This window comes from Phycodurus eques, chromosome 13 (genome assembly GCF_024500275.1).
Source record: "Phycodurus eques isolate BA_2022a chromosome 13, UOR_Pequ_1.1, whole genome shotgun sequence".
NCBI lineage: Eukaryota > Metazoa > Chordata > Actinopteri > Syngnathiformes > Syngnathidae > Phycodurus > Phycodurus eques.
In genome coordinates, this window is record NC_084537.1 from 20,870,624 (window position 1) to 20,893,795 (window position 23,172).

At 38.8% G+C, this 23,172-nt stretch overlaps 2 protein-coding genes across 3 annotated transcripts in view; both read left to right on the forward strand.

Moving 5' to 3' along the window:
* Window positions 1-2,084, forward strand: part of egfra (epidermal growth factor receptor a (erythroblastic leukemia viral (v-erb-b) oncogene homolog, avian)) — a 42,489-nt gene extending 40,405 nt beyond the window's left edge. Inside the window, exon 28 of the mRNA XM_061693650.1 lies at window positions 644-2,084. Coding sequence (XP_061549634.1) covers window positions 644-972 — 329 coding nt within the window. The 3' untranslated portion in view covers window positions 973-2,084. The remainder of the gene's footprint in view (window positions 1-643) is intronic.
* A 1,062-nt stretch (window positions 2,085-3,146) lies between these two features.
* On the forward strand, window positions 3,147-21,893 carry npc1 (Niemann-Pick disease, type C1). Of its 2 annotated transcripts, none has more exons than XM_061694840.1 (25): window positions 3,147-3,312; window positions 5,875-6,006; window positions 7,070-7,176; window positions 7,267-7,436; window positions 8,032-8,199; window positions 8,280-8,529; window positions 9,193-9,275; window positions 9,370-9,740; window positions 10,404-10,630; window positions 10,784-10,884; window positions 11,526-11,628; window positions 12,156-12,345; window positions 13,148-13,330; window positions 13,405-13,519; window positions 13,622-13,749; window positions 13,812-13,946; window positions 14,059-14,148; window positions 15,634-15,824; window positions 15,958-16,073; window positions 16,634-16,763; window positions 16,843-17,028; window positions 17,777-18,008; window positions 18,087-18,200; window positions 20,102-20,264; window positions 20,689-21,893. In XM_061694840.1, the coding sequence occupies exons 1-25, from the start codon at window positions 3,235-3,237 to the stop codon at window positions 20,769-20,771; spliced, it is 3,846 nt and encodes a 1,281-aa protein (XP_061550824.1). In that variant the 5' UTR covers window positions 3,147-3,234; the 3' UTR covers window positions 20,772-21,893. The 2 variants fall into 2 exon arrangements, with proteins under 2 accessions (XP_061550824.1, XP_061550825.1); XM_061694841.1 differs by having other exon boundaries at window positions 5,878-6,006.
* Window positions 21,894-23,172: the final 1,279 nt, after the last annotated feature.

Below are 23,172 nucleotides of genomic sequence, written 5' to 3' on the forward strand. Positions count from 1 at the left end.
GGACTTCTTTCTGCAAAAACAGGAGGCAGAGCACGACCATTAGGTTATACTGTATATTGAACATATCGCACACGGCTAGCCCCCCCTTCCTGTACAACCAAAACAATGGCATCAATTTGAAAGTGAAAATTGTTTTTATGTGAAAATATGCAAGCTAAAACTGGGGGGATAAAAAAAAAAAAACTAACTGGGAAAAAAAAGTTGGACAGAACGGGAACATTTAGAGACTGGGGAGTTTGGGGAGGTTCATAAAGCTTTAAAGTGTATAAATAATTTAAAAAAAGAAATACTGTATATGCGGTTGCTACTTCGCAGATTTCAGATATTCTGAGAGTACTCCGGAACCTAACCCCTGCAATAAATGATGGATTATTCTACATATTACAATACAATAAAAGCAAATGAATGATGATGAAGAAGCAGAAGTTTCCACGACAGGCAGAGCCACCAAAAATTCTGCAGTATCGCAAGGGGGGCAAATGATAAACCGCGATATAGCGGGGCTTGCATCAAAGGTTGCAGGTGTAAAAATGATAAAACTACTCATGTATATCCCCCAAAGGTTGCTCAAATCTGGACCTGATGCTTGATTGATTGATCTGCAAAAACATAATCCATCCTCCTCACCTATGTTTTCCGACAGACTACATGAACCAGAACACGGCCTCGGACATGATGAATCCCGTGTACCAGCACCCCGGCCCTCCACGCACGCTTCTACCCACCATCTCCTCGGACGACGCCGATGAGTCCGAGTACCTTAACTGCTTCAAGAATGGGCTCAACGGACCCGAGTACCTGAACGAGTTCCCGTGCCGCCCCAATGGCACGATTCACGCCGTCCACAAGTACAAGCCCCAGAACAGCATAGACAACCCCGACTACCAGCAGAGCTTCACGCCCACCTTCAAGGCCCTCATGAACGGAAATTTGACGGGCGCGACGAACGCGCAGTACCTGGGCCCGGACTGATGGGTCCTAGAACCGGAACAATGCCATTTCTTAGCGGTACCATCGACTATCTGTCACCTCTAAAGACTCGACCCGAGAAGGCCACGCGGGAAAGTGAAAACCTCTCTCGACGACAATGAAGAAGTGATCCGTCCACAGCGGGCGCAAAAACGGGGAACTGAAATGAGCAGCTCAAGCCAAAAGTCTTTTGGTATGACATCCTACAACCAGTCAAGATGTTCCATGGACCTCCTGTGACGTAGGGGGCTTACCAACCTTTCCTGGGATCAGAATGCTGGACAGACTCTCTGTGACGTTCCTCCCCGAATGAGGAATCATAGAATGTGTGAATCTGGTCAAATGCATACTATGCAAACATGCGGTGCATTAGTATACTCCACACTCTCCAGTTTGCAGCAGCACTACACTCTTCTGCCACCCTCGGTCTCCTCTGAGGGAAAAAATAAATAAAAATTGGTATCACGGCGAAAATGTTGAAAAGTAAAAACAGGAGAACGTAGTTCTCCTCGCATGTTTTCGTTTATTGGTGTGTTTGGTGATGCATTCAATGTGGTCATCAAGGACCATACATTTCTTGTTTGTCTGCTTTTGCCTGGGTAAAAACAAACAAACAAAAACATTGATTTACGAAAAACAAAGCAACTTCCAAACACATTCCTGTTTCCCCTTTTGCGGAGCGAGAATTCCAGGTCAGGTCAGGCCCTGTATGCGTGTGTGCATTGTAGTATTTCCCCTGTGGTTGCAGGAAAGAGAGAGGGGGGAAAAAAACAAACAAACAAAAAACATTTATATACAGTCTAGCAGTTCCTCCCAGACTTGTCGACACTGGAGCCCTCCAGTCTTTTGCCTCCTCCCTGTGAGAGTATTAACTATGAAATTCCCAGTTTTAAAGAAATGCATTCAATGTAGCAGCCTGTTCAGCCTACTTTTGCAGATGTGACACAGGTACATGTACAGGTATAGCAGTGTATCCACGATGCTGTGATAGATATACACAATATGAATATAGTCCGCTGTAATATATAGCGCCGTACTGTATGCAAATCCTCACCTGAATTGTGATCATTTAAAAGTATATATATGAATAAATAATTTTTTCCCCCGATGGAAATAAACACCATTGTCTCTCTTTTTTTTTTCTCCCCCCCCCCCCCCCCCCCCCCCAGCTAAAATGGAGTGCTTTATCTAAAAAAATAAATTAAAAAAAAAAGTGATGATTCACTCACGTTATCGGTCACGAGTGCGGCACTTCGAGTCAATGACGACACACTGTAGATTAGATCGGCATGTGTGTCCATGATGTCTCACTCAATGTTTGATGAGTGACTTAAATCCATCACTCACACGCGATTTGATGAAGCAACATCTTGTCATTGTGTGTGTGTGTAGAATGCATTAAATTGATCTAAAAAAGAAAAGCAGCTATAAAGTGACATACTGCTAGTTTTGAAGCCCTGTTAGTCTTTTTTCGTCTTTGTTTTGAAATGATTTGAATCACGTAAAGCACATGGAGTTACCTTGTGTATGAAATACTTTGTATAAATAAATTAGCTTTGTTTTGGTTACAAAACTGTGTACATTCATTGTAATAGGTCTGGAACGTTTATCTTGTCCTCTTCTTTAGTCTGACAGGCGAAAGTGACAGCAAGAAATTCCTCTTAACTGAGGGGGATAAAAAATAAATAAAAAATAAAAAAACCCTCTGTGTGCATTCATTTCCATAAGTCAAAATACTATGAATATGCAGTTGTATACTTGGAAAGAAATGTTTTATTATACATAAGGTTGGTTGGATAAATTACATGTAAAATAAGTGGGGTTTAAGAATGTACACAGTTTTATATACAAACAAAATACATTATATATACATAGTTCAGATTGTTGCAGTATGTTTCATTAACTGTTTTACTGTAAACATTTGAATCGATATTTTATTAGAATTTTATAGGCTCCAGCACGCCCGCGACCCTAGTGAGGAGAAGCGGCTCAGAAAATGGATGGATGGATGGATAAGTATTGTTTTATTGAGTGTATACATGCGAGCACAGTAAATTTGGTGCACTGTATTTTATAGTAGTCGATTCATAGGATGCAGTTCACAATATTGCCTCTTGGTGGCAGCAACTCTGTTTGTGCTTGTCCCCGCCCCTGAGCAAATAAACGACGGAGAAGAAGAGCTCAAGCTCCACAACAAAATATGTCAAAGTTTCCCTGCGGTGCCGCTGCTGTCCTCGCATTCCTGTCTTTTCTCTGACGCCAACGATGGGCTCCCTACGGGACAGAGGCGGCTTCTGTCTACTCATGCTCCTTATATTTCTCTCGGAGGCACATTTTCGATGGGTATGTCGCATTTATTTTGTGTGTGTGCGTGCTTCTTTCGCTTGACATTAAAACATGACTCAGCTCCCAAAGCTTCTTTGCTTCGACGTGAACATTCGTCCGGTCAGCGGGTTAACTAGAATGATGGCGAAAAGTGAGCCCATGCTATCTGCTTTTATTTGACCACGTTCTTCATAAATGTCTATGGCGGCGTTGACGTTTGTCAATAAACGCGCCATATAAGAAGTGGCTTAATTCTCTTAATGGCTTCCAAATGTAGCTTTCTTCGATATTCTTGTCGTTGTTTTAAGTACAAGCCTCGGGAGTTTTACTTAATGTTACTGATGTAACTCTTGGAATTTGATTCAGTTTGAATTGGCAAATGTATGCATGTAAATTGAGTGCATTTAACAATACTCTTAAATCACATTCGTAATTTAAAAAAGCAAACCCCGAAAGACACGATTCAAGCATATGTTATACATCACAGCACGTCATGGTAGATCTCAAAAATATCATTTTAGTGACCAACAAGTTTGTCTTTGGAGGAACACAATGTTCCATTTTGTTGCCACTGAAATAAATTGAAACTGATGCTGAAAAGTGGTGATAAATTGCCAATCACTGAAAATTGGCAATCAGGCATTGCTTTATCTTTAGGTGGTCCAATTGAAATGTTTTGTTAAAAAAAAAAAAGTAATTAAGAAATGATAACTCAGCCACCCAGGGGCGACAGAACATCTTTTGAAAGTGGCGTGTGCAGTATTTCGGAGGGAATTTTTCACTTGGCAGTATTCGAGGGCACTAATTGCCCCTTCAAAAACCAACTGATGGGCGGTGAGGGGTGATGATCAAATATGGGGTTGAAACACAATCTTTTTGGGGGGTGGGCTGATCGACTATTACCGAGTAGTGTGTGGGCCAAAGAGGCATTTAAGTGTACAGTATTTTTCGGGGCAGTTTTTGCTGCTCAAAAGGCACTTTTTTGCCAGTAAATGAACACAGTGCTGATTGTGAAACATGGGAGAGGCTCTGTTATGCTCTGGGGCTGCTTTTCTACATCCGGCACGGTGTGTTTTCAGTCTGTGAAGGGTACAATGAAACCGCAAAAATATCGAAGCATTCTGGAAGAAAAATGCGCTGAGAGTCAAAAAGCTTAAGTCATTGGTGCTCCCTACAACATAAAGACTCTAAACACACAGCTATACACATGGCCGTACAAATGTTGGTACAGTTCCGATTGTAGCATAAACGGAAACCTGCAATGGTCTCACTGATATAACTTGAAACTGGCAAAAGTAGTAATAGGAGAATAAATGAAATCATGGAAACCAGGCATCGTGTGATTTTTGTGCTCCAACAGAATTGTTCATTTAAAAAAAATAAAAGTCGTGGCAAATGCTTTGAGTTAAATTTCACTGTATCCAGTGCTGGATGTAACAAGCTGCCCCAGAACATAATTGGGCCTCCATGTTTCCCAGTTGAGGTGGAGTGTTTTTTCCTTTATCTGGAAACTCAGAGCTGATATGACATCCCACAAGCTCCAGTTTTGTCATATCTGTTTAAAGGGCATTCTCCCAGACGCTTCGTCAATATGCATTTTGGCACATTCCAGTCTCGTCGATTTCAGTGACCTTAGTGTTTTTTGTTAACACAAGGTATCAATAATTTTACCTGTGGAACAAAAAGATTACCTACTGCAAAAAATGGAGGGGGCTGCGTTATCTTCTGGGGTTGGTTTGATACATCTGGCACGGGGTCTCTTAAATCTGTGTGCAGTACGGTGAATTTTCAAGACTATCAAACGCTGCCCCGGTGTCAGAAATCTAGTAGCGTATGATGCAAACGTGATAAAGACCCCCCCCCCCCCCCCCAAAAAAAAAAAAAAAAACTGGCATGTCCATCACACACTTCAAAAGAGTGTATGGCCCACGGTTCATTGTCATTAAAAAAATCAAAAACAAAAACCACTTTGTGGAGTAAGTGAATTTACTTCCCCCAAGCCATTGCGACTAACGGAGCACGTGATGCTGAATAGACAGGAAGAGTAAGACTTAACAACTGCAGAAAGAAGCACACGCTGGACTCTGTTTAAGGTTGGATTTCCGCTCCATGTGGCAAAAAGCCATTTAAGATAGACTTTTTTTTTTTTTTTTTTTTTTTACACGTCCCGTGAATTCCCATGTCTGTATATTTTATCCCCTTTTTAATAATAATATTGTGCAACTTGACCCATGTAGTGTAAATCCAGCCTATGACACAGTCCACATGACGTCTATATTCCCTCTTAAGACTGTGTGTTGTTTGCCGTTGTCACCGACGACTGCTGTTTGAGTCAGTGGCTCTGATGTGACTAAACCAGTGCCATGTCTTCATTCAAAATGTACAACCCTTAAATACCAATGTGGAAACACAAAGGTGTTTGCAGAAGTGAAATAGTAGTATTTTCAGACAAAAGCCGCATGACACCGGCAAAGCCAGCATAACGTGCAAATGGGTAGCGCGTCAAAGATATGTGGTGTCTTTGGAGTGGTGGCAGTAGTAAAGACTAGCAGTTTCCAAGTTTATGTTGTGTTGTATTAGCAGGCACAGGCCCAAAGCTGCGTGTGGTACGGGGAGTGCGCAGAGTCTGAAACTGTCACCGGAAAGAAATATAACTGTAACTACACTGGACCTCCTATTCCTCTGGACCCAGAGGGTGATGACCTCCTCAAGGTATTTTTCCTTATTATAAAACCAATCTCTAAAATGTATTTTTTTTTTTTTAAGTAAAATGTCTTTAATAATTTGAATGATTTTTTGTTTTAACACAGATTTTTAGTTACATTAGTTTATTTGTTTTGATTTTTATTTTTTTCTAATATTTTTACATTTCATTTTTTACCTTGTTTTATTTTATAGATTTTTTTATTTCATTTTTAATTTACATCATTTTATGTAGTATTGAATATTTCTAGGGATATTATTTAGTTTTATTGTATTTTACAATTGTATCTTACTGTTTTATTTGAATGTTTAATTGTATTTTTTAAAAATGGTATTTTAGTTTAGTTTTTTTCATACATATTAGTGATTTTACTGTTTTTATTATTTTATATTTATTTTTAAATTAATTAAAATATTAATTTTTTTATATTTTACTAGTTCATCTTGTTTTAGTTTTATAATTAATTCCTTATGTTTTACAATTTTACCTTACTGTTTTATTTGAATTTTTAATTTATTGTATTTTTTTAAAAAGCCCACAACCCTAGTGAGGATAAGCGGTAAAAGAAAATGGGTGGATGGATGGTATTTTTTAAAATGGTATTTTATTTTAGTTTTATTTATTCATAATATTAGTGATTTTTTTTTCCTTTTGTTTAGTTTTATTTTAATTAAATTTCATAGTTTTATTTTAAGAAATATTTGTTGGTATTTTATATTGATGTTTATAGGTAATTGTATTATTTTTGTCTTGCATTTTAAATGTTTAATGTTGTATTTGTAATTGTGATATTTAATCTTATAGTTATATTATTTTTTTTTGTATTTTTTCTTGTATTTTAGTAGTTCATTTTGTTAGTTTGATAATTAATTACTTGTCTTTTATTTTAATTTTAATCATTTTATATTTCCCAGTGCTTTTTCATTTTGTTTGATTTTAATATTTAGATTTTGTATTTTTAACTTTTTTATTTAGTAATTGTTTTCAAATGTATTTTCTCTTTTTTTTTTTTTTTTTTTTTTAATAAATTCTTTTTTTTTTTAATTAACTCTGTGTTTACATACGATACAGGAACTGTGTCCCGGTTATGACTATGGAAGTCGCGAACTATGCTGCAATGTGGACCAGTTGCGTACTCTCAAGGGGAGTCTCCAGCTGCCCCTCCAGTTTCTGTCCCGGTATGACATTTTTTGCTTCCAACTCCACCTAACCGGGCACATGTCGTGGCATGTTTTATACTGAATATCATTCTGTGTGGGCGTTGGCAGGTGTCCGTCGTGTTTCTTTAACTTGATGAACCTCTTCTGCGAGCTGACGTGCAGCCCCCACCAGAGTCAATTCTTGAATGCCACCAAGTTCAAAAGCACAAATTCCACCGAGTTCAATAGCTCCAGCGTGGTGGAGGTTCAGTACTACATCGGACAAGCATTCTCCAACGGTGAGTTTGCACGGACGCGTATGACTGTCACCCGAGTATTAAGCACGCTTATCTGAGCAGCCTAGAACCAAACAAAGTAATAGGCTTCACACTAAACATTCTAGTCACGAACAACGGAATTTGTGTTAATTGTGACGATGTAAATCTATTCTTCATTTCTTCCACAAACCTTTCTGGAAGGGAACCCATTATTATTTTTTTCCTCATTTTATTTCTCATAACTCTACTTGGAGATGATTTTGGTGATGATTTGGTTAAAGTTTCAAATTGTTTTTTTGTTCCACATTTTTATTATGACAGTTTATTAGTAGACTTTATACCCATTTTTATCAGTCTGATCGGTATCGGCCGATATTTAGGATTTTGTGCTGATCGGCTTTAACGTCACGATTCGCCGATCGATTCGATTTTTTTTATTTTTATTTTATTGTAAAAATTACTCTTTGTCATTTTTTTTAGTTTTCAAAACTCCAAGCTAGAACCTAAACAAATTTGTTGCCCTTTTTGACAACTGTTGCAGATTGAGAATGTTGTTGTCAACATAGCCGTGTGTTGGTGAATTGTCAGTTCAATGGCTCCTGTCACTTTTTGGCAGCCATGTACAACGCCTGCCGGGACGTACAAGCACCATCCAGCAACGTGAAAGCCTTGTCGCTGCTGTGTGGCAAAGATGCCAAGGACTGCAACGCCACCAACTGGATCGAGTACATGTTTGACATAAACAATGGGCAGTCGCCGTTTCCTATCATACCAATATTCTCTGGTAAGCATTACTTTTAATATACTGTATATTTAATTCAGTCATCAATATGTCAATTATCGTCTTTTAAAATGTACACCTAGATGCGCCGGTGTCTGGCTACACACCCATGAACAACAAGACGTATGGCTGCTCCGAAGGCCTGGAGGATGGTTCCGGTCCTTGCTCCTGCCAGGATTGCACCACTACATGCGGGCCCAAACCCGTTCCGCCGCCGACCCCGCCTCCCTGGACAATCATTGGTATTGACGCCATGACCGTCATCATGTGGATCTTTTACATGGCCTTCCTGTTCGTGTTTGTCGGCACAGTGCTCGCAGCGTGGTGTTACAGGTAAAAAAAACAAAATGCAGATCTTTACAATGTCCTAATTGTCTTTTGAACCCTCTGGGCTCTATGCTGGCCATTTGTGGCCATCTTGCTTCCTTTTTGAACCATTTAGCAGTTTTAATGCAAATGTGTTGAAACTTGTCACTGTGTGGGCTTTTGTATGATTTACAATTTTCCAACTTGAGTGCTTCAGATATATCAGAGATATACTGTTAACATCAAATTGTATCTTTGGGCTCTAACATGGCTAGGGGTGCGCAGTATATGTATTATACTTTGGAGACAATATAAATTGGCCCTGCGGCATAGATTTGCACTCTACTCATGAAACCCGTCAAAACTCTTTTTTTCCTTTTTTTTTTCTTTTTTTTTAATAAAAGATCCTTGTTATTTCCTAGATTGAATCATATGATTTTGGTAAAATAGGTGTAATTCTAGACTGAGCACAAATTTTAGTTTTTTAGGTTTTCCACCAGATTATGTTATTTATTAATTTTTGGATAAAGGAGCAATTAATGTACCGGTAATGTTCTTAGTGTTGGAAAGATGAGTTCAATTGCTTGCTTCACTCAAATGAAGCGAATGAATGGTGAAATTTTGTTTTTAATAAGAGGAGATACCCTTTACCTGAGAATTGAATTATATCTTATTTGTACTTTTGTTTAGGAAAAGGACAATCATGTCGGAATACGGGCCCATATTGGATAGCAATAACCCGTTGTCTCTCAACAGCGATAATCCTGAAGCAGGTAATTGGATTTCATTCAATTAACCTAATAAAGTGTCCTTTGAGTGGATGTGAAATGACACATAAACAAAGTAACATTCCATTCGTGTCCGTAGTCCACGCGTCATGCTGCGAGACGCTGGGCGAGCGTTTCGAGAACATGCTGCGGGCGGGCTTCAGCTCTTGGGGTTCGTTCTGCGTGCGCTACCCGGGTCTGGTCATCGTGGGCAGCCTGCTCCTGGTGGTGGCCTCCTCGGGCGGTCTGGTGTACATGCGCATCACCACCGACCCAGTGGAGCTGTGGTCGTCGCCCGGCAGCCAGGCGCGCCAAGAGAAGGACTACTTCGACAGCCACTTCGGGCCTTTCTACAGGACGGCTCAGCTCATCATCACCACGCCGCTCAACGAGACCTTCACCTACGATCCCTACTTTGGAGGTTCGTCTGTCCCCTTTGGAGCCATCTTGGATAAGGACATCCTTCATCAGGTGAGTCGGCGAGTGGGATGAATATTGAATATGTTGTCAATAAACAACATTAATTTCTGCTGCTGCTCTCAAACCAATACAGGTTTTTCCAGTTTTTTCACGAGGTGCTCAAAGGGAAACCTCTATTTTTTTTTTCTTTGCTGTCTATTTTCCACAGCCAGCAATTCAAGTCCAGAATTGTATTTTAGTTCTAGTTTAGTTTGAAATATTTTTTTTGTGTGATTAGATTTTTGTATTCTATTTTGTTGTCTTATTTTTTGCTTTGCTTTTTTTTTTCCTTCTATTTGATCTAATTTACCATAATTTCTCAATACTGAGAATTTAGTTGTTTTTGACAACAATTTGTCAAGGAATGGGTACTTATCCAAGGAAGGATGCATTTAATTTGCTATAATTCTTTAAGCTGTTATTTAATTTTTCTATTTTTTGTTGTCATTACAATTTCCGTTTCACATTTTTCTTTTATTTCTCAAAAATCTTCTTTCATTATTTCCACAAAAACAATGTGAGAGACAGGGGATGAGCTGCAAAATTCTTAATTTTTACTTGTCTAAAAAATGTATGTAAAGGGACCCTTTTGTGTCATTACATTTGCAGCTGCATCCCCCAAGCTGTGATTTATTTGTTCATTCCTTTCATTTCCGCCCTCCTCAAACCCACCAGGTGCTGGATCTGCAGCTTGCCATCGAGGCGCTCGTCGCCCCGTACGATGGCCAAAACATCACGCTGAAGGACATATGCCTGGCCCCGCTGGCCCCGTACAACGACAACTGTACCATCTTGAGCATCCTCAACTACTTCCAGAATAGCCACGCTGTGCTAGATCACATGCTCGGCGACCAGTTCTTCATCTACGCTGACTTTCACAGCCATTTCCTCTACTGTGTCAGGTTCACATCCCCTTCCTTTTTCTTTCTTTTACATTGCCAGGGAGATGTATGACGTTTGTGGTATCACGAACGGTATTAATGTAGTGGTATAATGTAAAACAAAAAGAAAATTGATCAGAATTAGTGTATACCAAATTGATTTTTGTGTTACAGCGCACCAGCATCCCTCAACGACACCACTCTCCTCCACGATCCGTGTCTTGGCACTTTTGGAGGTCCCATCTTCCCTTGGCTGGCCCTGGGTGGCTATGACTGTAAGCTTTATACGCACTAAATGAAGTGCAGGGACAGCCTTTTCCGTGGCGCCTGTAAAGTTGGATAATCACGCCTTAAACAGCAGGTTTTTTTTTTTTTTTTCCTCGCAAAAATGCTGTGCTATGTTGGTCAAAGATCTGTACGTGTAGTGTCGTCTCACCTCAAAACTGCACCAATGTTGGGGAAACAATTTTGATAAACTGGCTCATCTCATGAGATCCGACATAAGAGTGGTATCAAAAGTTCGGGCTTTAGAAAGATAATAGTTATGATTGGGACTGTCCAAAAGGTGGTAATGTAATAATAATAGTTTATATTTGTCTGTAATGTTAGTTTGCAGTGCAGCTCATATGTAGCTCAATACAATTGCCAAAGTATTGGTTACTATTCTGTTGGGTACCTAATGAAAATGAAAAATGTATTGAAAAAAGTCCCTTTGTGTGATTTTATAATTACCTGACCTAGTGTTTCTTGTAAGTCTGTAGGACCAACCCTCCCTTTCCTGATGATGTGCTTCATCCATGTGTTTACTGTATTGAGAGCTGGTTATGAGAAACTTATTTGTCAAGGAAGCAGATGATTTTTCTTTTTGCTATTTAAATTTTTTATTTTTTTTTAATGTTTTGCTCCCCCACGCCAGCCACCAACTACAACAACGCCAGCGCTCTCGTCATCACCTTCCCAATCAACAACTACCTCCACGACATGACCAGGCGAGGCAAAGCTCTGGCATGGGAAAACGAGTAAGAATTTTTATTTTTAAAGGGGATATATTATGAAAATGTAATTTGTTTTTAAATTAATTATTTATCTTTGTATTAATATATATATTTTTAATAAGACTAGCCCTGTCAAAGCCAAACGCTAGGCAGGGATGCAGTATTGGAAGTGCAGATTAACATTAGCTAACAGTGTTAGCTTCTGATAAGCGGCACACACTTGAATATTCAGTCACGTTGACAACAGAGCAGGTTTAGTTTCAGTGAAACTGAAAAATTGTGTGTAATGTCCTGTAATTGTTGTTCTTTGTTGTATTTTGATGAAAAAGTCGGAGATGTTTCATTAAAACACGAGAACTGTTTTAAATTATAAAAAACAAGTATACCACAGTGGTACCATGATTTACGAGTGCCCCATTTTAAATTTTAATTTTTTTTTAAATTTTCAAGTAATTAGCTGTCATTTGGGCATTTTTTTTTTCCTTTTGTGTTGCGAGCAAAACTTTGCTTATTGTTGCCTTTAATCTGATTAACGCGTGTGTGTACTCCAGATTCATCCGCTTCATGAAGGAGTTCCACAACCCCAACCTGACCATCGCCTTCAGCGCCGAGAGGAGCATCGAGGATGAAATTAACCGGGAGAGCAACAGCGACATCAGCACAGTCGTCCTCAGCTACGCCATCATGTTCGTCTACATCTCGCTGGCGCTGGGACACATCCACAGCTGCAGGAGACTGCCTGTAAGCGGCCGCTGTGTCACGAGTTCACATCAAGCAGCGCAGGTTCAATAAAACCGGCTCGACCTGCTGCCGCATGACTTGCGGCGTGGCTCGCAAAAGGGAGCAGCAGAGGAGGGATAAGAGGCAGTCCAGTTTCATGTGAATAGCACCGATTCACTACTTTTGTGATCTCAAGGCACTTGTCATATGAAACCGGTAAATAAAATGAAAGCATCCGGCACAGCCAGGACTTGAGGCGGCCAGTTATATAGACACAGCGGATAGCGATAAGGGTTGCAAAGTTCCAAAAATGTTTTTGAAAAGTTTTCAAACTTAAATAGGCGTTGATGGGGAATTTTTGAGAATATAACAAAACAAATAAATAGTCATGGGGATTTTGAGAATAAATACATGTAATTTAAAAACTCAACCTAGAAATGAAATAATTTTCAGGAATGGCAGCAAAATAAAAGAGAATTTGCAAAAGACCAAAACACCATTCAAAACTTCAAAAATATTATTTCTTAAAAACAATATATACTAAATATATTAAATACAAAAATTAAACTGTGTCATTTGTATAATAAAGTTGATTGAATAAAATGAGGAATTACACACTTGGATTATTTCCATAATTCATGGTTAGTTTCTAGAAACTGACTGAAATAATTTTTCCTTGAGCGAGACAAAGAATATAGACGGAGAATAATGTGCCTAACAGTAGTAGTAGTAGTAATAATACAATGTTGTAGGTCTACGTCGCTGTTGTTCATTGACATTAATGAGCATTATTATTTTTATTTTTTTGCATGCACACACACAGGTGGACTCCAAGATTTCTCTGGGCATAGCGGGCATCCTGATCGTGCTGAGCTCGGTGGCATCCTCGCTGGGCATCTTCAGCTACTTTGGCATCCCGCTCACCCTCATCGTCATCGAGGTCATCCCCTTCCTGGTGCTGGCTGTCGGCGTGGACAACATATTCATCATCGTGCAGACGTATCAGGTATGTGCACCTGGTTGAAGCCATCACCTGGTCATTTCGATCATGGACTAAATAATCTTTTGTGTGTGCGTCAGCGAGATGAGCGGATGCCCCAGGAGGAACTTCACCAGCAGATCGGTCGCATCCTCGGCGACGTCGCACCGAGCATGTTCCTGTCCTCCTTCTCTGAGACGGTGGCCTTCTTCCTTGGTATACAAATAGAACACATATGACAATGAATCCGATGTATAAGCGAATATATGTTCTCAATGGCGGCGTGTCTTCTCATTCCATAATGTTGTTCTTCTGCAGGAGCGCTGTCCAACATGCCTGCAGTCAGGACCTTCTCCCTCTTTGCTGGCCTGGCTGTTTTTATTGATTTCCTGTTGCAGATCAGCTGCTTTGTGAGCCTTCTGGGCTTGGACCTGAAGAGACAGGAGGTGAGCCTGAACACATTCTGAATGATTATAGCAGAAAGTCCTCAATTGTGCTGTCACGAAAGGCGAATCGTCTGGATATCATCTGCTGCGTGAAGCTGCCCGAAGAGCAGGAAGCCAGGACGGACAGCATCCTCTTCCGCTTTTTCAAGAAGTTCTACGCACCATTCATCCTCAAAGAGTGGGTTCGGCCCATTGTTGTAAGTGCGTCTGCGGCACATGTCTGCAACACCGGCCTTTCTTTTGTGCTTTTCGGTTTTAAACACAAGTTGACATTGGAGGCATCATTGTTCAAAAAGCATCTCTGTCCAGGTGGCTGTGTTTGTGGGAGCACTCTCCTTCAGTATAGCTGTAGTGAATAAAGTTGAGATCGGACTGGATCAGCAGCTCTCCATGCCTGATGTAAGTCACCCTGTGAATATAGAGGACATTAATATCACAAACTGGAACTTAGAAGAAGCTATCATGCAAGCACAACAAAAGTAGTGTTAAAATTAGATTGACACTGAAAAAATATTACTAATGCTGATATTATTCCGCTCCAAGCCTGAAGATAGCAGCAACACACGCTACCTACCATACACGGCAAGCATTTATTTATTTATTTATTTATTTATTCATTCATTCATTCATTCATTCATTCATTCTCACCCAGGAATATAATGGAGTAAAAATGGTCAAATTATGAGGGAAAAGTAGTTTTTTTTTTCTTTCAAGAAAAACATTTTTATTTTATGAGAAGAAAATATTAAAGAAAAATGTAATGTAGAAAAAAAAAAAATTCTCAAATGTACAAGTCGTATTAATTTTAACAAGAACCAAAAACTTTTGTGGTATGATACTGTGACATAACGAGAATAAAATTTGAGTGTAATGAGAATGTGAGGAAAATAAAACTTTAAATTAACAACAAATATTTTACTAGGGAAAAAAACAGAATACAATGTGAATAAAGTTGCAAGAATAAATACAAAACCCTTGTCTTGTACTTTTCTGAGAATTGTCATTTATTCAATCATTTAAATGTGAAAAGCATTTCTATTATTAGAATCATGTATTTTTCCCACGAATAAACATTTTAACGTGAATAAAGTTGGAGTATCATAAAGAATACCAGGTAGTTGTTTTATTATGAAAATAAAGTCGTAATTTCAACAAATAGTGTTCATATTAGCAGTGTAAAGGCTTACTGTGATGAGAATAAATTTGTAATATTAAGAATAAATCTGTAAATTAAGAGTAAGAAAAAAGTTGTAAATATAGCAAGAATAAATAGAAAGTATTTTAAAAAACATTTTTAAATGCTGTAGTCTTAATTTCCCAGGAATAAATTAAAAATTAATCCAAATGCAAAAATAAGTAATAATGGTATTGGAATTAAGTGATAATAAAAAGTTCTATTTTTTATGAGAATAAAGTCAGAAGAGTGTAAGGATAATAAAGTTGTAATATTATCAAAATAAGTTCTTGTACCATGAACATTTATTTAAAAAATGTTATGAGAATTAAGATTTAAATTTAACGTAAAAAATGAATATCACAATAATAAATGTAATTAGTCTAATTTTCCAGGAATAAAGTAAAACATTTGCGCACAAATATATTATTATACTGCAATATTATGAGAATGAAGTTGTATTTTTTTCAAGAAAAATTCAATTACGAAAATAGTATATATATATTTTAATGTCTCTCGATTATTGTCTATTAATCAGGGAGTACCTTAAGTATTTGTTATTTCTAGTTTTTGATCGATAAAAAGAGAGGAGAATACAGTTAATCTCTTTCATCCACATAAAACTGTTGATTGTAATATTTCTATTTTTTTTTTCCCAATTCTACGACTTCTGCACTTCATCATCTCTGACGGTCTGTGTCCTCAACCAGGACTCGTACGTGTTGGAGTACTTCAAGAACCTGAACCAGTATCTCCACACGGGAGCTCCGGTCTATTTTGTAGTGGAGGACGGCCTGAACTACAGCAGCCTGGAGGGCCAGAACGCAGTGTGTGGCGGCGTGGGCTGCAACAACAACTCTCTGGTGCAGCAGATCTACTCTGCGTCGCTCATCAGCAACTAGTACGTCTCACATCTTCAGATTTTAAAAAAATATAGATATAAATAAATAAATAAAGTTAAAACACGTTAAAATATGTAAGTGCCAGCAGGGAATGCTTTTTTTGTTTTTGTTTTGTTTTACTAAATCTTTCAGCTCCACCATCGCCTTCACGCCTTCCTCTTGGCTGGACGACTACTTCGATTGGGTAAAGCCACAATCCACCTGCTGCCGTTACTACAACGCCACCGGAGCCTTCTGTAACGCTTCGGGTAAATCTTTATCCAATGTCAACAACTCTCTGGCTGACTTTTCCCTCCACATACTCAGTTTTGTCTCTGCGCACAAAAGCCATGCAAACATACTGGCACAAGCATTTTGTTAACACTGCAGTGCTCTGACACAAGGTGAAAACCATATAGTTGCTTCCTACTGACTAGTAGGGGTTGAACCAACTAGTTGACGCGTGGACTTTACCATTGCGCAGTGACGATTATAGCTTGAAGGAGATTAATCGCCAACCACTTGTTTTGGCATTAACGAGTCGGACATCTTGCTTAAATCAATAGGTGGTCAGTTGGCGCAGAAAACTAGAAGCAGTGCCTCAAGCGTGTTTAAAAATTTTGTAAAAAAAAAAAAAAACGCTAATCTATCTTCAAATATAACAAAATGCCAATTTGAAAAAGGCATCTCCTAACAGTAGCTGACTAACAGCCTAAATCCTCAGCGCTATGTAAAATGACTTGAACCAATGTCTTAACAACCATAATATCATATAATGTTCCAATAGAGTAAAGCCTAATTCTATTCCCACTGGCCTGTTACTTTCTAGTGGTGGATCCATCATGTGTGCACTGTCGACCCATGACGCAAAGCGGGAAGCAGAGGCCCGTGGGCGGTGACTTCATGCACTTTCTTCCCATGTTCCTGTCGGACAATCCCAATGTCAAGTGTGGAAAGGGGTAATTCCAGATGCTGGGTTTCTTTGTTTTTTTTAAAGTATCCTATCACCAACTGGACTGTGGTTTGTTTTCTCTGCAGCGGCCACGCAGCGTACGCCACAGCAGTGGATGTGTATCCCAACGACACCCGGGTGGGAGCCAGCTACTTCATGACCTTTCACACCATTCTGAAGGAGTCGTCAGACTACATCGAGGCTTTGAAAATGGCCCGCGTCTTGGCTGACAACATCAGCCAGACCATGGACCACAAGGTTTTTGCCTACAGGTGGGTCCTACTGTCACATTTTTGCCTTAATGTTAGCCTTAGCCTAACACTCGGTCTTATAGGAGGTGAAATATGCAATTATAGTGTTTTCTCAAATAGTGTAGCACAACAGGTGTTGATTCACAAGTTTGCGTTTATTAAAGAGGATTTTTAGAACCAACATGGTGCCGTCCGTCTGTTCATATCGTCTTCTCTTGTTCTCTCTAAAACAGGAAGTAGACTGGTCGCATACAAGCAAACGCCAAAAACGTTTTGGTCAACTTTTGTGAAAAATTCAGCCTTGGCAGAGGTTTACTTGTCAAGTTGTCATTGGGATGCGGTCTTCTCTGAGACTCATTTTTGTAAAATAGCAGCTTGTTTTGAACGTCATGTTCAAGGACATGGGTCAAATGATAAGCACGTAGTAAAAGAGACAATATACAGCAGTGTAACCTTCAATATAGATACTAAAAGTCATACCTTCACAAATGTATACGAGGGGTGGGGAAAGGTTCGGCATACATAAAAAAAAATGTTTTTTGTAATGCTCTAACTCGGGGAATTACTGTACGTCTGTTTAAATGTAACCCCTGTGATACATTTAACACCCTCCTGCTATCATTGAAAATCTGCAATAAAAAGTAAAAAAAAAAAAACATATTTTAAAACCATTTTCGCAGGAGCCCAAACAATGAACTGTGATTATCGGGAGAATATATCATGTAATCACGTGCTAACCACTAACCAACACTCAACAACTCCTCCGCAGCGTCTTTTACGTCTTCTACGAGCAGTACCTGACCATCGCGTACGACACAGCCTTCAACTTGAGCGTGTCGCTGGGCGCCATCTTTGTGGTGACCGCCGTGCTGCTGGGCTTCGAGCTGTGGTCGGCCGTGCTGGTGTGCGTCACCATCGCCATGATCCTGGTCAACATGTTCGGCGTCATGTGGCTGTGGAACATCAGCCTCAACGCCGTCTCACTCGTCAACTTGGTCATGGTGAGGAGACGAGCGTGCACGTGTGACAGTCGTGGTAGTAGCAGAGTTGTTGTTGTCTACTGGCGTTTCCTTTTGCAGGCCTGCGGGATTTCCGTTGAGTTCTGCAGTCATCTGGTTCGAGCTTTTTCTATTAGCATGAAGAAGAGCAGAGTGGCACGAGCTGAGGAGGCATTGGCTCACATGGGCAGCTCGGTAAGCCTAACTTAAATGTTGAACACAACACAAACTGTTGCTGGATGCTGTTTGCCCTCCATTTTGGCCAGATTTTCAAACAATTTGTTTTCAATTGGTAGTAATATGAATACAGTTATAGACTCTAAACATATTTATAACATCTGACTGTAAATGTACCACAAACTGTGATCCCAAAACACTACAATATCATTTTTAAGTAATCTTACATTAGCTTCAAAGAATAAATGGCTTACACTGAGTGGTTCTGTATATTCCTTTTGCTACCCATGAAATAGTGAACCAATACTGAAAACGTCTGTCGTTTGTTAGCTTGAGCTTTTTAAAAAACATGGCGAGGACTTTCTAGAACTTCTGATAACAACTCCTTCACGACATAAAAAAATCTTGAAACAGTCTAGGTGCATCACTTCAACAAATTTCCAAGTTGATAACAATTACTGTAATTTCTAATGCGCATTCCCCCCAAAAAATTGTCAAGTCAATAGTGTGCATTATACATGGGTATAAGGGCAAATGGCAAAAAAATTCACATTTATGCCGCCATCTAGTGGTTATGAAAAAGCTGTACACGTTCATTCCAAAATGCCGCCGCCACCTCGTGGTTATAAAAAAGGTGTAGACTACACTTTCATTCCAATATGACAGGGGTACGTATGACTGCATACATGTACAGTTGTGCTCATAAGTTTACATACCCTGGCAGAATATGTGAAATATTGTTTGTTTGTTTTTTAAATATGACTGAGGACTGAACAACAAGCATCATTAATTTATTCATGGTTACGTTTCGTTTTATGATGATGCTTTTCTTAAATGCTTACCCGTTTGAATCCCATTAAAATAAAATTAAATGTGCTTTGCCTGGTCCTTCATGTTTTCTTTAAGGAATTGTACGCATCTTACAAATTCTGTCTGGGTAATCAAACATAAGAGCACAACTGTGTGTTTTCTAATTTACTAAATAAAAGTAGGGCTGTGAATTTCTAAATAATAGCAAGTAAATTAAAAAAATGATTACTTGTTCAAATAAAGTGCTTAATTTCAGAATAATTATTTAAAAAAAAAAAAAACCTAACAAAATACAGTTTGTTTTGATCATATAGGTAGAAGCAAAATCATGCATTGTAAAAATGCATTATACATAGGTAGAAGGGTTTTCCAGAATTTTGATGTCAACCTTGGGTGTGCGTATTATACATGGGTGCGCATTATACATGAGAAATTACGGTACTACTTTCCTATTAGCCAGGACTTCAGCGGTATCTTGTGGCATTGTTTTTCAGCAATACCTCAATATAGATTCTGCAGAAAAAACAGTTTGTGAACAGCGACTCACTAACATGCCAATTCCAGAGTCTTAATTGTCACCATTATAAAATCTTTATGAACTGTACAGGCAATGTTTGAAGTAACATTTAACAGTCCTCAATGTCATGGTAAGTGTAAATAGAAGTTAACCCATTGTTCATTTTAAGACATGAAAACACTAAACATTCTAAACTTGAGGATGGAGAGGTTTTTTTTTTTGTTTTTTTTTGTTCACGCATCTCATTTTTAACATTGTCAATTGTTATACAAGTGTAAATGCAATGTAAAATGTTTTTTTTTTTTTTCCAAGTCCAACATATTTTCTTTGCTTTTTATTTTTTTCTGCTCTCAAGTGTAAAAAGGTATAAAACTTAAAAAGACCAAATCACGAAGTCCCTTGCTGAGGCTTGGTCTTTATTCGGAAATAAGTCGTACAAAAGTGCTAAATGTTTATAGTAAGTGATTGGATGCGTGCTCAACAAACCCCATGGACGACTGTGTTTTTTTTTTGTCTTTGTGACTATAGCGGTGTACTTTTCTCCAAAACTAGTCGAACACCGAGTAATAATACCGATTGTTCTTCGTGGCAGGTGTTCAGCGGGATCACAATGACAAAGTTCGGCGGCATCCTCATCCTGGCGCTGTCCAAGTCGCAGATCTTCCAGGTGTTCTACTTCCGCATGTACCTGGCCATCGTGCTGCTGGGTGCCGCGCACGGCCTCATCTTTCTGCCCGTGCTGCTCAGCTACACAGGTCAGTCCGCAACGGGTGATGCATGTATGATGGCTATAAAAAGTCTAAACACCCCTGTTAAAATAAAAAAAACAAAATAATGATGATAACCCCAGCTGGAACAAAGTGCATGCGAATATAATATAATATGTATTCTGTTGTTGGGCTAAAAGTATCCAAGAAAATTTTGTCAAGGGAGGCTGGAAAGAGGCAGGAATTTCTCACAAGTACTGTTGTGTCGTGTATGTGACAACAATCTGCCATATTCTTCACACTTCTGTGCTATGGGATATGGTGGCAAGATTTTTCTTACAAAGAAGACATTAACAATAAAGCACATGCAATAATATCAGCCATCGACCATTATAGTTAAAGGTGGAAAAAGGTGTGTAATGATGCTTTCTTTTGAAATCTACTGTTTGCTGAGGGTGTGTCACTCTGGCAGGTCCCTCGGCCAACAGGGCGAAGGTGTTTGCAGCCAACAGGCGCTTCGTCGGGACCGAAAGGGAGCGGCTCCTGAACTACTAACGCAGGCAGGACAACGATACTTTTGTCTGAACGGGAGCGTGTGGGTTGTGAGTGCCACAGGCTCCCCCACCTCCACCCCACCCTCGTCTTCTTCCAGCCGTTACTGACACTCGTCATGGCCGCCATTGACTTTTTACATGGATTGGACTGAGGAATATTACTTGACATTTCTCGTCACACTACAACTGTCTGGCGCTTCCGTGACAGAACCAAGACTGGAATATCATGCACAACTCTCAGTTGACAGACAGTTGCATAACCGGTAGGTGATTTGGGAATCTTTAAAGGAGAATACAGGTCAGTTTTTAAAATATATATATTTTATATATATATATATATATATATATATATATATATATATTTTTTTTTTTAGATGTAAACCACAAACTCAATTTATCATTTTTTTTTTGGTTTTAATTCTATTTTTTAAATACACAAGTCTGCTTAAGTCAGAGCTCAAGCTAACATGTTCCAAATCCTCTGATACAAAGTAACTAACGATGCAATAACTTGCCGCTTGGAACTACTGTGTGTAATTACTCAGGTTTTGCTCTCATTGTTGGCGAGATGGGGCGTAAAGCCCTCCACGCTTGGAGAAGCCTCAGCAAGGTATACTTAGGAAAGTCCTAACATGGACGAACTGTGTAAAATAAGATCTTTTTGCAGTTACTGAACAGTCGTTATGCACATGTGTGAATACCTCTATTTTAAGGAATTTAAATAATCTCTCACATCCTTGACAGTAATGTTTGGTAAGTTATTATTTTACAATATTACCTCTTAGTATTAACTGTAATACTGGAACATGCTCTCAAAGGAACAGTACCACTTTTTGTTGTTGTTGGGATACAACTTTTAATTGATGGACTTGTGTTTTTGTTTTGAATGATTATGAAACTGTGTTGAAGTGACGCAACCATTCCTTTTGGATACTAGTTTTTAAAAACAATTTTAGTACATTATTAAAATGTTTTCACCCCAAAAATGCACGTTTGTGACACCTTCTTGGCCATTGTCTCCTCTGTGTGCTGTAGCTTGGAGATCTGCAAAATAATTAGCAATAATTATTTATGAATTATTATTTTTTCAAGAATATGGTCCGGTTTTTAGAGAATAAAAGCTTTTCTGGAATAAAGAGTGTAGTATTCTGATTTTTTGCAATTCACGGACTTTCTTCCTTTGTTCAACTTTGAGTTTAATATCATACAATTTTCTTGGAAAATGTTAACTTTTATTTATTTATTTTTTTAAATCCCACCAAAATCGTTTTTTTTTTTTTTTTTTTTTTTTTTTTATAAACTCATTTATTCTCATAATGTTGCAATTTTGTGTCTGAAAATATTAATTTGACTTCCCCCCCCCCCCCCCCCGACACTGGCACCTTTTTACGTCCAATGGCTTTTAGGAGTATACTATGTAGTTTAATTGGCGTGAGGATTATGACAGGTTTTTTTTTTTTTAAATGGAAGTATATCAGTCTGATGGCACAGATATGAACAATGATGATCAGTTTGAATTTGTAGCACTTTTTTTTTTTTTAACCATCAAACAATTCAACCAAAATGATTCAGCTTCAAAATTCAGTGTCCAAGCCAGCTACAAATTCTGTCATATTGCAGCATATTCAGCTGCAACCGCACCCATAAATTTGGTGTCAAAATACCACTTCGGTGTCACCAGGGCGAAGCAATGCCAAAGCAATCGAAGCAAGCAGCCCTCCCAATTTCCAGTCCAGCCAAAGTAATTTCAAATAAACGTAAGCCCAATACTAAGCTGCTGTATGAAGTTTCAACTAATAGAGAGTGTTATGAGACATGCTAACATCACCCATGGAAGTTGGATGATTGCTTTAGCCTGGCATCTCCTTGCCAGCTCTTGTGGTATTTTGAGGCCAAATTTGATGGGCACGTTTGCATCTGAATATTTGTCACTGAATGTTGACTTTTAATCTGAATTGCATACTGAATTTTGATTTTTTTTTTTTTTTTCTTTTTTTGTTATGGTAAATAAATCAGTGTTGGAAATTTGTTTTTAAAAACAAACAAAAAAACGTGTTTAGCAATTAAAATTCCAAATGATGGCACATGGATACTGCCATACTTTCTCCCAGCAACGAACAGAAGAATTGGCCTCCTTGCTGCAGGGTGTAAACACTTCACGGACCGCTTGACGGCGCTGCAGTACATTGCACTGCAGTGAAAGAGGAGTGACCTCATTTTATTACACACCGCACACACGTTGGCACCATATCTAGTATAATACAAATAAAATGTGCCTATAAATGTGCATCTTGTATTTATTTTCCCACATTATTAACCAACTTGTGCACTTTCCTCCCTCTCTAGTTGCGTAGTGCAGATAGACTATGACTTATTGATGCACCGAGGGTCTCCGCTCCAAA

Excerpts from the sequence above, each read along its gene's own strand:
- npc1 (XM_061694840.1), top strand. The coding sequence starts at position 3,235 with ATGGGCTCCCTACGGGACAGAGGCGGCTTCTGTCTACTCATGCTCCTT. Across the intron at positions 9,741-10,403 it reads ATAAGGACATCCTTCATCAG|GTGCTGGATCTGCAGCTTGC; the intron begins GTGAGTCGGCGA and ends CAAACCCACCAG. Across the intron at positions 18,009-18,086 it reads CACTCGTCAACTTGGTCATG|GCCTGCGGGATTTCCGTTGA; the intron begins GTGAGGAGACGA and ends TTCCTTTTGCAG.